The sequence below is a fragment of the Poromitra crassiceps genome (genome assembly GCF_964638095.1).
Source record: "Poromitra crassiceps genome assembly, chromosome: 6".
NCBI lineage: Eukaryota > Metazoa > Chordata > Actinopteri > Beryciformes > Melamphaidae > Poromitra > Poromitra crassiceps.
The window spans coordinates 50,834,715-50,848,958 of record NC_139627.1 but is presented as its reverse complement, the minus strand read 5'-3'; the positions used below and the strand labels follow the sequence as shown (position 1 = coordinate 50,848,958).

The 14,244-nt window shown below is 42.5% G+C and overlaps 1 protein-coding gene across 1 annotated transcript in view; it reads right to left on the bottom strand.

The window, feature by feature from the left end:
- Nucleotides 1-14,244, bottom strand: part of dpp10 (dipeptidyl peptidase like 10) — a gene marked incomplete at both ends in the record, with an annotated part of 182,966 nt that overhangs the window by 33,482 nt on the left and 135,240 nt on the right. The window contains 3 exons of the mRNA XM_083639342.1: nt 2,254-2,374; nt 8,558-8,639; nt 9,603-9,655. Coding sequence (XP_083495468.1) covers nt 2,254-2,374; nt 8,558-8,639; nt 9,603-9,655 — 256 coding nt within the window. The remainder of the gene's footprint in view (nt 1-2,253; nt 2,375-8,557; nt 8,640-9,602; nt 9,656-14,244) is intronic.

Below are 14,244 nucleotides of genomic sequence, written 5' to 3'. Positions count from 1 at the left end.
TGTGTGTGTGTGTGTGTGTGTGTGTGTGTGTGTGTGTGTGTGCGTGCGTGCGTGTGCATGGAGACAGCAAAACAAAACATAGGTCGTAATCATATATAAAAACACAAAAGCATACAGAAAATATTCACAACAACAAATCATTCAGACACTATTATGTTAAAACTAGTTCATCAAATGGGTTACAAACAACCCTGCCTACAAGCCTGTCTTTAAAGAGGTACGTTAACTAAAAGCCATTGTTTCAGTTTTGCCTTAAACGTGACTAAGTTGGTGGTCTGTTTAATGCTGTTGGGAACCTTATTCCAATCCTGGACACCCGAGTATCTAAAATAACTTTTACCCATCTGACTACTGATCCTTGCCAGTGTCAGATTTGCTACACTCGACCTGGTGTTGTGCCTGTGAGCCTCTCTGGCCTGTGGGGAAAAGTTTGATAAATAATTTGGGGCTTTACCATTTACAATTTTATGAACCTGACAGAGTTTGAGCTGTGTCACTCTGGACTCCACAGGGAGCCAGTTTAGCTGCATGAACTGGTTCCTCCCTATGTGTTCACGGGGCCCGAGACCAAGGACCACTCTCATCAGCTTGTTTTGAGAGACCTGGAGCTTTGTCTTCCACAGCTTGGGAAGACTACAGTACCAGGCTGTGCTCGCATAATCAAAGTGGCACTGAATTAGGCTGGATGCCACAAGTTTGCGACTTTCTCTGTCCAGGAACTCTGACTTTCTGGCCAGGAACTTAGTTCTAGCATTCACTTTCCCTACCACTTTCAGGGCCATACCTGCACCCCCTACATTGGCATCAAGTGTACAGCCCAAATAGTTAACAGACGTTTTAACAGTGATGTCTTTATCATTCAAACTTATTTTAAAATCCTTGGCTTTGTTTAATCTTGGTTTGGAGCCGAATAAAATTGATTCTGTTTTCCCAAGGTGTAAGGAGAGTTTATTGTCGGCCAGCCATGCACTGATGTTAGATAGCTGTTCGCTAAGTCTAAGTAAATGTGAACGCTAACCGTACTGAAACACATACATGTAGACAACACACAGGCGAGGATGCACTCCAGGCGTAGTTGAAGACACAAGTGTACTCTGCAAGTGTTCCGTCCCATTCCCGAGCACGGAAGAAATGTTGTAATGTAAAAACTGACCAGCGGGGGAGAGGGGAGGGCGGGCCAATCGTTCTTGGGCAGAGAACAGGACGGAACGGAACGGAACGAAAGCAATCGTTCCCAGTGAGAAAGCACCATAAGAGAGAGTTTTTAACCCCAAGACATTTCAGTTTTGAAGGTTAAAAAAATGGCTCTCAAGCAAGGAAATAAATAAACAAATAAATACATAAATACATGAATAAATACATAAATAAATACATAAACAAATAAATACATTAAAAAAAATCAATCAATCAATCAATCAATAAAAAGGACAAACCAGTAATACTATATTAGGGCTGATATATTATTCGCTAGACGTTTCTGTTTGATATCTGCTGTGAATTATTAGGTACAGTGGGATGAATTTCCCCATGGGGATAAATAAAGGATAACTTAACTTAACTTAAGTAGTTTACTCGTCTCCATTGTGAAAATGGCTTTTTATGCAAGAGACCAGTCGATGTTGTAGGAACTCCTTTGTCAGCAATATTGTCACCAAACATGTTTTATATCTGGAGGCCACAAAGTTGAGCTCCTCTACTCTGCCTTGTTTTATATCTGGAGGCCACAAAGTTGAGCTCCTCTACTCTGCCTTGTTTTATATCTGGAGGCCACAAAGTTGAGCTCCTCTACTCTGCCTTGTTTTATATCTGGAGGCCACAAAGTTGAGCTCCTCTACTCTGGCTCATAGGCGTAAGAAAGTAAACAGGGTACACATACAAGATTAGTTTTATATCTCAAGCGGGACTCTTGAATAACGTAGTACAACCACACTGTACATCGGACGCTAACCAACAAAATTGTGCTGCTTATGTGAATCCATGTGAAAGCTATGATCCCTTATTCACATGTATATGTATTCACGACACATACCAAATCCAATTCAGTCTTAAAGGGGAGATGTAGATGAGATGTAGGTTCAAGAAGGATTTTTAAGCCTAAACATAGAGACATTATAAGAAGAATAGTAATAGGCAATAAAACAATAAAATAGAAGGTATATACAATAGGTATAGGCAATAAAGTGTCAAAAGAATGTGCCTCCCGCTGCAATCCACTTATGCTTATTTACTTGTGCAGAATGACCCCACACTTACCTTCATAGAGCCAGTCAGCAATCCCGTTGAAGATGACCCCTTCCTTCCCAGAGGACGTTAGTCTGAGGGAGTTGCTCTTGACGTCTGATTGGTAGTAGATGTTATTTTCAAATATGTATATCTGTGGAGAAGAAGCACGCCAGGGTCTTCAAATGTTACAACTGACATGTCACATCATACAGCAGGTTAAAGTGCTGCAATGATGTTCAGATTGCCTAGGTAGCAAAACTGGCAGAGAGGCAGGCTCTGAAGGTTGTAAATACTCTATGTGCCAGTGTCAGGGCTTTATACTCAAACATTCATATATACTTTCAACTGGATTAACAATCAATTTGGGAAACACAGTAGAGTATCTGATCAAATGTACAGTGTAATGTGTGGGTAAGTCATCATGTCATAATTAATAATTAGGGATGTCCCGATACCAATGTTTTGCTGACCGAGTACAAGTACGAGTACTGACATCTGGGTATTTGCCGATACCGAATACCAATACCGACTCCGAGTATTTAATTAGGGGTCGACAAAGTGTTTTTGTTACGCCTTATGGTTAATTAAAAGATAACTTTTCAATATTATGGGTTTTAGTCATTTTCTTTAGGTACTTCGTTTTCACAAGACCACACAAATTTCACATAATGGGTATCACCTATACTTGACAATCTCTTCTCTTGAAGAGATTGCCTTATAAAACAAAAGTTTTAAAAGGAAATAAGGTTTCCCATTAAATAAAGAAGTATGGTATGAATCAACCATTTAAACCACATATTTGTGCATCTCTTTTGTATTTGTTCTGCTGGTCTATTTTCATTCAAACATTAAACTAGAGGTTCCTTGTGTTCTTATGTTTATTAACTTGGGTCTAATAGTTAGATTACTACTTAATGTTTATTGTAAAAACGAACGTTATCATGCTTTTATTTTGAAGGCAAAACCGGAAGTGAAATTGGAAAAATGCTTGCTAAATTCACGGACATTAACGTTACACTTTTAAAACGTTAAACTTTAAGGCAGTATGGATTACGGGACACATAGCACGTATTTCAACGATCTGGTAAGCCTTTGCTTGTTCCACAGCACTGTTGTCTGCTAGAAGAGCAACTAATGTTAACCTGTAAGTTGAACAGAAAGTGTTTTAGCTTGTTGCAGGCTACGCGGCTAACTGCAGAGCTAATCAGTCAGACAGTGAATAGGCGAGCAATGCGGTGCAGGCTGTAGCTCACTCAGCTGATTACTGACCTGATAGCTTTTTATTTCTCCTCACCAAGCGCTCCAGGCAGAGATGCAAACAAACAGGCTGTTATAGTGAAGCTTCTCTGCATGCATTAACAGCTGTGTGAGCCTGACGCTGGCTTGCTAGTACAGCAAAATAGGCCAGTATCGGCTCCGATACCGGGACATCCCTAATAATTCCAGAATATCGTACTGTATTTGTGGAAGTATAGTACACCCGTGAGTGATACCTCCAAAGGACTCAACAATAAATGTACCATCCTGAAATGAGGATCTTCTTAGGTTCGACACTGATCAGATTCACAACATGCCAACAGGGCATCCATTTGATTTAATATTCAAATCAAACATGTAGTTCAATTGCTGTACTAGTGTATGATGAATCTATGACATTTTCATGAAATAAAATGTCAGTCTGCTACTCTCTATCAGACAATAGTGATTCAACCTCTATCTAGTTCGTGTTCAGTTGTTTTTGCCCAGTATCTGTAGTACTGTAGTAGCTCTTTCCTTTGTTTTTCTTTTTGCAGTATTTTGTTTATGAGTGAACTTTTAATAGCAGCACCACCAGACGTTTGCTCGGCAAAACACAGAGAAATGAAGAAGCAGCATTTTGGCAAACCGCCTCACTGGGTGGCAACGGCAATGGAACCCTATGGAGCCCAAGTGGCGCGAGGCGTGACTGTCTGCTCTAGCCGTCTAACTCTGTTTACATTTTAAAAACTGTGACAGTTCACACAACTTTAACACGACATGCATATATTATACATCAAACTCTTGAGCTACTTCTGCTCTCACTCAGAATGTCAAAATATAAGCGATGTGATGTATAGATTTTGAGATGTTAACGTTTGTTTGGCACAACTCATACTATTAACTGCCGCGGGGTTCCGCATTTCTGGGTGGCAAGTGACGTCACGCTGATTCGTCCTATAGGCACCGTGGCTGAACAGACCCATGGAAAAAAAAAAAAAAAAAAAAAAAAACGCCACCTATAGAAACTCACGACACTGATGATCACCAAATATTTTGTACAAATAAAAAAAACAAAGAGGAATCTGCAGATTGTCGCTTTAAATATTCAGTTTGAAGAAGTGTACACTCATATCCAAATAACAAGAACTTTTTGCTGTGAAATGACACAATGCTGAACCCAGTGGATACATCTGACAAAACAAAAGAACACTCCAGCTTGGGAAACCAACAATCTGAGTTCATCTCTCTAACACAAGTAAGCAGGGATAAAGGACATGGGAACATAGAAGGAGAGGATGGGAGGGATGGGGACTGGGCAGACAAAAGGGAAGAGGAGAGAGGGAGCAGGCAGGGGGTGTATGGGAGGTTGTATGCCTAGGAGAACAAACAGGTAGGTTTTATGCGCTATTTGAAAATGGTGAGTGAGGGTGAGTCTCGAACGGGCTGGGTGAGGGAGTTCCAGAGACGGGGGGGGGGGGGGGGGGCTCGACCATCAAAGCTACAGAGTTGGGATGGTGGAACGGTGAGGGGCACAGTGGACGAGGAGGTCAGCCAGGTCAGGAGGTGGTGAGGAGGGCTAGTTTGAAGGTGATGCGGTGTTTGATACAGGTGCGATGAGGTCCCGGGACCAGGTTTTTGTGAGCAGACAGGCGGCTGAAACCAAATTCTGCCTCGGATGCAAACAGACAAGAGTTTACCCAGCAACACAGATGTCTAACAGGCCCTCATCCCCGCTCTGTCCTCTGACCTCACACAGTCAGCAGGCCCTTCTGCCATCTAGACTGAAGGCATCATCACTGCAGAAGGCCACGCTACACAAGGTTTAGAGAAAAGACCCTTTGTAACAGCAGAGTCTTAGACAAGTTTCCGGCTTCAAATCCACCATCTGCAAGGAAGTTCTCTGCTCAGGTGGGTGGATAATCAAAAACAGTGTGAGAATAATCTGATGTTTGAGGTTTTGCTGCCATAGATTTAATCTTTCAGATTATAGGGAAGAGCGAGTTGGCAGAGTTTTTTTAAGACAAAGCAGGCTGGAAGCTTGGTTTAAACTAAAGGATTCCCGTCACAGCCAAAAAAAACAAATGAACAAAATGTCTGTCCCACTGCGCAGTGGTGTGGCCATTCAGCCTTATGACACTTTAGGCAATGTTTGGGAGTACCTCAACAACACAGCTGATCGTTGTCAACATGGAAAACGGTCCTGCCCCTACCCCAAAACCCCCCCCCCCCATCCACCCCCCCACCCCTACACATTCCCCTACACAGCCCCCTCGAATCACAACTCTCTACGACATTCCTATCCCTAACTACGGCCCATTCCCTAGCTCCGCCCCTTTCCCTCCCCACCACCCACACCCCCTAACCACTCCTCGAATCTCGACTCTCTACGATCTTCCAATCCCGACCTATGGCCCCTTCTACCTAGCCCCACCCCCCCTTCCCTGATGGAACGGACAGACGTGCGGCCACAGTGACCTTCAACTTTGACCTTTGTCCACCAAAATCGAACCAGTTCAACGTTGAGTCAAAGTGGACGTTTGAGCCAAATTTGATGAAATTCCGTCAAAGGCGTTCCTGAGATGTCATGTTATCGAGCCTTGTACGGACGGACAACCCCGACAACGTAATGGCTCCGGCCACGGATATCGCCGGCGGAGGCATAAGAAATCCCTATGGACGTGTCCATGCTATTATCAGAAAAACTGTCAAGACATCAAGTAGTTCCCTACAGTCAAACCACTGTTCTGTTTATAGCTAGGGTCTTACTATATCTCACCAATCAGTAACATCCTCTGTGGATACTAAAATGCACATAAGTGGATTTGGCAAACTGGCACAAATCAGTATCCCACTCCACTAGATCTATTTTGTGTCACTCTGTGCTCAAGACTCTTTTGTGTCAAGTCAAGTCAAGTTTATCTACAGCATGATGTTACGTGGAGACAGATATGGAATTTATATTTGAAACTTAACATTTTTGTCGGCACCGCACTAATGAGAATACACTTATGATACTGTAGGATTTCCGAGGCAATATTTGCACCTGGAGCCACTTCTCCCACACACACACACACACACACACACACCCACACACACACACACACACACACACACACACACACACACACACACACACACACACACACACACACACACACACACACACTCACACACACACACACACACACACACACAGAGTGTTTGGTGAGAAACTCTTGCGGCTAACGAAGCAGGGCGTCAGTGGAAAGCAGGGGAAGCCTCCACATCTGTCTGCTGTTCTCACCTCCTTATCATCAGAATGGCTTCCTAATGGAGCCGTGTTTGATTTATGCTCTAATATTCCACACTGAGAGTTGCAAATGTAGACAAAGGCACTCCACTATACTTTTTACTCGTTTAGCTGTCAACAAAATAGCCTCCCCATCTGTCCGGTGTACATAAATGAGGTAGCCTACAGTATGATGGAAGGAAATGACCGTCTAATTAGGTTCCTTCACAAAGTGAACTTCAGTATATTTATATAACCTTTATTTAACTAGGAACTTGGAAGTCACATTGAAATTATGAGTAGAGCTGGGAATTCCAAATTAGCGAAGAATCCACACTACACTCTCCTCCCTCTCTCCCTCCCGTTGGGTTTCCATCCAAATGTATCGCAACATTTAGCAGAATTTTCAGAAAATCTGCAAAAGAAAATGGGAAATGATGTGTTTCCAGCCACTACTATGATGTGAATGTTAGTGCCTTGCAGGAAGATACGAGGCCGTTGTCTTGCAGAGTCCCAGCTGCCCGTATCCACAAAGCTACACCACAAAATGGATTACCAGGCGCCACTCTTCAATTCGGCATGTACGTATTGATACACCAACCTTTCCTCCTCCCCCAAGCGTAAAAACGTTGATCCCTCCCATACGCTTCTGGAAAGTATTTTATGAGGCTTACCTTTTTCATTGCATGTAACGTTATTGGTGTGTTCTTATTACTGTATTGCTTTCGTAGAATGCAATGCATACAAATATGTATTACTATAATCATATATACGGTATATATATATATATATATATATATATATATATATATATACACATATATATGGTACTGTAAATGGCCTGCATTTATATTGCGCTTTTATCCAAAGCGCTTTACAGTCAGTAGGTACATTCACCCATTCACACACCGATGGCGGCAGGCTACCATGCAGGGTGCTGGCACACCAACGGGAGCAATTTGGGGTTCAGTATCTTGCCCAAGGACACTTTAACATGCAGACTGGAAGAAGCGGGAATCGAACCACCGACCTCCTTTATCCAAAGCGATTAGTGGACGACCCACTCTACCTTCTAAGCTACAGCCGCCCCATATATGTGTGTGTGTGTGTGTGTGTGTGTGTGTGTGTGTGTGTGTGTGTGTGTGTGTGTGTGTGTGTGTGTGTGTAGTTTCCTGCCTTATCCCTTTTTGTCTTTTGAAAAACAAAGTCTTCAAAGGCGCTTTCATTAAAACAAATCGATATCACTAGTAGAGAGATGGGGTGAAACCAAATAACATCAAGACTCACCGTGGAGCAGACTGGCACACAACAATAACAAGATGCATGAATAAGTAAGCGACATAAACTCATTTGGAATAGCCCTGAAATGAAATTGTGTGTGCGTGTGTGTGTGGGTGGGTGTGTGTGTGTGTGTGTGTGTGTGTGTGTGTGTGTGCGTGCGCGTGTGCGTGTGCGTGTGTGTGCGTGCGTGTGTGTGTGTGTGTGTGTGTGTGCGTGTGTGTGTGTGTGTTTATAGGCAAGGAAAGCTGAATGTATTTACAAAGCACATTTCATATCCAAAAGCAAAACAAAGTGCTTTACACAGGCAAAAGAGGATAGAATGATAAAAAAACAAAAAAACAATAACAGCAAGCAAGCAAAAGCACATAATAAAAACAATGAAAGCAAACAGGCACGGAGTATAAAAATAATAAAATAAATAATAAATAAATAAATACATACATACATAAATAAATCTAGCTCTACTGGCAATGTGTTCCGCTTTAAGCAGCATGGAAGCTAAAGGCGCAGCTCCAGCATGTTGAGTGTAGGCACGCAGGCACTCACCAGCTGCTGGCCCTGCACTCCCCAGGCAGCGTACTGCAGCACCGAGTTCACCACCTCAGGAGGGTCCAGCACCCACACCTCCCTGCAACAGACACCATCATCAAGGGAGGCAAACCGACTGACAGAAACACAAACGGTACTGTTGATTGAAGGCTATGGGTTTGGTGATTTGGCTAATTAGTGGACATTGTAGCACTTGGACCCACAGAGAGTGCTCCTGGAGTCAGCTGGTGGTTGAAATGACAAAGCTCAGGCTGCTAACAATGAGTCCAAATATGGCTTGTCAAAAAATATCTCCCCCCCAAAAAAAGCCTGTGTGTGAAAATGATATTGCGACCAACCGCTGTATTTATATTCACTGCGATCCACCACTCAAACTCTCTCTGACCCTCCATAAGTCCCGCCCATTTGTGATATGCTCCAACAGTTGAGCAGTTGAGTTTGTAGCAGCCAGCCTAGAGTGTGTGATGTCACAATTGACTCTAGCTGAATTTCCAGGCTGCACTTTCTACTTTAAATTTGCGCATTTTAAAACTGTGACAGTTCACACAACTTTGACATCACACATGTTATATACATCAAACCCTTCAGCTACTTCTGCTCTCACTGACGATGTCAAAATATAAGCGATAAAATGTATAGTTTTGAGACTCTTGTTTTACTCTTGCTTGTATGGCTAAACGTTTCACCTGATTAGTGGCAGTGTGTGCATTGTGTTGTAAGTTGAACTGTGTCATGAATCCGGAGCTCATTTTAATTGACGTTCTTCGCAAACCTTTGCGTTTACTCTCAACTCCACTGTGGACATTCTTTTTGGAGACATTATTATTTCGACAAACAGCCTTTGGACTCATTCGTTAGCAGCAAGAGGCGACGGAGATCGCTGTCCGGTGTCGCTGTCAGCTGACTCTGGAGACTCTGTGGGTCCAACTACAAATATATAAGAGACACATTATAATGTAGGTCCAAAATCATTGAACTGTGTATTTGAAGGTTTTCCCTGATCACAGACATTTTCACCACAGACACCTCACAGAACACATACCGCGTGTGAATGTTGTAGATACTGTAGGAGGCCATGTAGGAATGGCGGTAAACCTGCAGAGACGGAGGAAAAACATGAGACAATGACGAGTGAAGCAGCACCACAGATAATGACACCATCAAAAAGAAAAAGGCAAAAGAGCATCAAACAAAAAAGACGACTGCTGGCTGTTTTCAGTGATAGAATCCGTAGACAATGCAATTTGCATGGATGACAGCTGTGGGACGAGACATTTTAATTCCATCTGAGAAAGCCATCATCACCGAGAGACGCGCCCGGAGAGAGAGAGAGAGAGAGAGAGAGAGAGAGAGAGAGAGAGAGAGAGAGAGAGAGAGACATCAGAAGTGCCTTTGACAATGGGGTGCATGTAAAGCTGTCTAGATCCCCAACGGAGACGCTGTGCCTAACATGATAATAGAAGTCTGTCCATGGTTAGAGAAACAACCTGCGCTTTTGCATGCCATCATGAAGATGACATTCATGTGCTAGGCTGCGAGGTAACCTGGGAATCCGTTAAAAGGGTGAAATGACACTTTCTGTACCGTTCAACGCAGGGATGGTCTGTAAATCTGGGCTCTGCACAAATGGACAATTCAGGAAGTGAATTGTCTTCCGAATTCAAATAAATAAATCCATGTTTTTTTTTTTAATCCAACTGATTAAGACATAATAATGTGCAGGCATGCTCTATCATTAGCAAATTAGATGTAATTTCTATTTACACTTCTAATTGATTGAAATGGAAATTAATTGAAATTGGTCTGGGTGTAAATTGCTTTTGTCTGGCTCTGGTAGAGATAAGCAGTTCCGTGGCTTTGTGTCAGAGCATCACATGGTCTGCAACGTGCAACCTCCAGCTATACTTTCTTTATGAACATTGTACATGCCTTGATGGACAAGAACAATGCTACAAAGTAAACAAGAGAGAGAGAGAGAGAGAGAGAGAGAGAGAGAGACATAGAGAGAGAGAGAGAGACATAGAGAGAGAGAGAGAGAGCGATGCGTGAGGAGGTAGATTTACAGTACCGGTACATTATAGTGTATTTGAAATGTGTTGAATGCAGGATGGATAGCTTGAATGACAACCGCCTTCTTCAATGAGAAAGAGCCGTGAGCGTCGTGGTTTAAAGATGTGGAAAAAGCTTAAAGGAGATATAGGCATAAACGGCGATAAGGGCCGTGACTGATGAGTGACTGATGAAGAGTGACTGATGAAGGCTCTCCTGAGCTGGGACAGAGGTTTGCTCTAACTGATGCCTTTGACAAAATGCCTGCGCTCCCCGAGCAACTGATGCCATTCTACAAAGATTTGTCTCAGAAACATGCACAGTCATACTTTGTTGTCACTGATATCACTGATATAACTTGTCATTTGATAAGATTTTGTCCAGGGTCCCCCCCATCAATATTTGTGCTTTTAGACAGGGTTTTTTTTATTACAGAAAGTGTATGAAATCCATGACCACAATCATTGTGTTACCTATGGATGGAATTATAGTGGAAATAAATGAGCCCCCCCGTTTGCTGGTGACCCCCCTCAAGGACCCCTGGGGGTCCCCAGACCCCCCTCAAGCCCCTGGGGGTCCCCAGACCCCCCTCAAGGACCCCTGGGGGTCCCCAGACCCCACTTTGAGAACCGCTGCATTAAAGTACATTAGATCCAATGGCACTTTTACCACTCATACTCAGTCACTGCTCACTGCTCTCTGCTGCTGCTCACTGCTGTTTAAAGTTTCTAAGTTTATCTTGATATTTTTTAATTATTTTTTAAAGGAAATAACTATACAGTTTGAGTGTTTTTATTAGTCACACAACCGAACTACCAAAAGCTGTGGATGGCAAATACAAGAAGTGATTTCTAGTGGATTCCCACTGCTACGGCCTGGGCCTGTTTGGAGCCTGTCTCCTCCTCCACTGCAAGTTGCTGGCAGGCCCAATCTGGAGGGCCTGATTGGATTCTGATCAACAATCTGGATTCCAGTGAGTCTATTGAAGAGCTGGAAAGATTTATCGAGGTGAGCCATCAAAAAGCACATGGGACCATGTCTTTGAAAAAGATAAACTTTGGGAGCACTTGTGGAAAAGACAAGACAATCCTAAAAAACATCAACAAGGATTCCAGACCCTCACCCAAAAGAGCACGCTCTGCGGACTGTGAGGGAGGTGAACCAACAATGGTGGTAGAAATTGCTCTACTGGCATCCATTAACAAAAGACTTGAAAAGCTTGAGATTTTGGATATTATGAGGGAGGAATTGAGCAAGCTCAGAGCGAGCCTAGAATATAGTCAGATGCAAATAGATGATTTGGTGCGTGATAATGTGGTGCTAAAAAGCTCAATGCATACTGTGGAGAGTAAAGTGGCTGCTATTGAAAAGGAAAACAAGCAGCTGAAGGAAAACTTGCTGGATCTCCAATGCCGCTCCATGAGAGACAATATTGTGTTCTCTGGAATTCCGGAGGATACCAACACAGCCTCCGAATCTGTTGTGCGGAAATTTATGACTGAGCAATTAAAAATGCAACCGGAAACAACTGAGCGCATCACTTTCTCTCGCGTTCACAGAATGGGGAAGGTCTCTGAGGATAGGCCAAGAGCCATTGTGGCCAGATTTGAACACTATAAAGACAAAGAACTTGTTAAAAGCAAAGGCCGGGAACTCAGAAATACATCCTTTGGAATGAATGATCACTTTCCTCCTGAGATCAATGCAAGAAGGAAAATTCTATACCCAATTATGAAGCAGCACCGGGGACAAGATGCACGTACCGCACTGGTTGTTGACAAGTTGTACATAAATAACCAGCTGTACAGGGACTCAAAGGTCACTCCATGGTTGTTCTAGATTTGTTACGGTCTGATGGGTTGTTAAGCCCTGGACTCATGATGCCTTCTATGAACATTTTAACATAAATATGATGGACATTCAGTTACCAACTAAAGGATTGCACTTGGCCCATATCAATGTGTGTAGTCTTCCAAACAAAGTACATGAGGTGCTTAGTCTGTTGAACCATAACAATGTCCACATCTTAGCTGTTACTGAAACCCACTTGGATGCATCCATAGAGAACGGTCAAATACATATAGATGGATACAGCTTAATAAGGAGAGACAGAAACAGGCATGGAGGGGGCGTCGCTCTATATATACAGAGTCATATTCATTTCCACAGTCGTGATGATTTACATGTCAATCAAATGGAAGCAATTTGGGTGCAGGTGCAACTGCCACACCAGTCACCCTTGTTAGTCGGCTGTGTCTATAGGCCTCCGAGTGCTAATGCAGCCTATCTGACTGACCTATGTGTTAGTATTGACCGAGCAACGGATGAAAACAAAGAGGTTTATCTACTTGGAGATTTTAATATTAACTGGAAGGATGAAACTAATGCAAATAGGTCAAGATTGGCTAATTTTGCTATCTCCTGCAATATGACACAAATGGTGGATAGAGCAACAAGATTGTCCTCTCGGAGAGGAATATGTGTGGAGACATGTATTGATCTGATTTTTTGTAACACACCAGAACAGAGCTCTAAAGCGAATTCCTTTCCAGTTGGCTGGTCAGATCATAACATAACAACAATCACAAAATGTACTAAAGTTCCCAAGAAACCACCTCGTGTCACAATAAAAAGAAGTTTTAAACATTTTAATAAGGAAGCATTTGAAAGTGAATTGGCAGCCACACCATGGGAGATAATATATTTAGAGGACAGTCTTGACCATGCGACTGAATGCTTCATGAAACTATTAACTGATGTAATGGACCATCATGCCCCGTTGAGGAAACGAACAATAAGAGCATGTTCCTCTCCTTGGATAGATGATGAACTGATGGCAATATTCAAAGAGAGAAATGAAGCCAAAGTAACTGCCTCCCAGACAAAACAGGAATCAGACAAAGAGATTTATAGAAGGTTGCGCAATCATGCACTTAATATGAATCGTAGGAAAAAGGCCTCATTTTATGAAAATGCTTTTAGCAAATGTAAATATGACTCAAAAGCAACTTGGAACACTGTTAAGGGTTTGCTAGGGACTTCTTCATCAGTATACCCAACCAATGTGGAAACCAACGGAAATATATTGACCAAGCCAGTAGAGATTGCAAATCACTTTGCAGATTTTTTCCAGAACAAAATCAACGATTTAAGGTTGAAAGTTAAATCTACAGCATCTGAACACAATATTACAAAATTGATAAAGGAAAACATCATGTGCGATAAATCTTGCTCATTCACTCCAACACCAGTGACAACCAATGACGTCCTTAAGCTTTTACGATCACTGACTAATGGGAAATCTGCTGGCTATGATTTTATTGACAATGCTTTGCTCAGAGATGCTGCTTCCCAGATTGCTTGCCCGCTTACATACTTGTTCAATTGGTCACTAGAAGCAGGGCATTTTCCAAAGGTATGGAAACAAGCTAAAGTGTGTCCATTACCTAAAGACAAGAAAAAAACAATTACGACAGACAATAGTCGACCTATTAGTGTCTTACCAGCTCTTAGTAAAATTTTGGAAAGTATAATGAGCAGTCAAATATGGGACTATATGGAGAGCAACAACCTTCTCTCTCCAAATCAACATGCTTATCGTAAAGACCACTCTACTGCAACTGCTTTAATAGAGA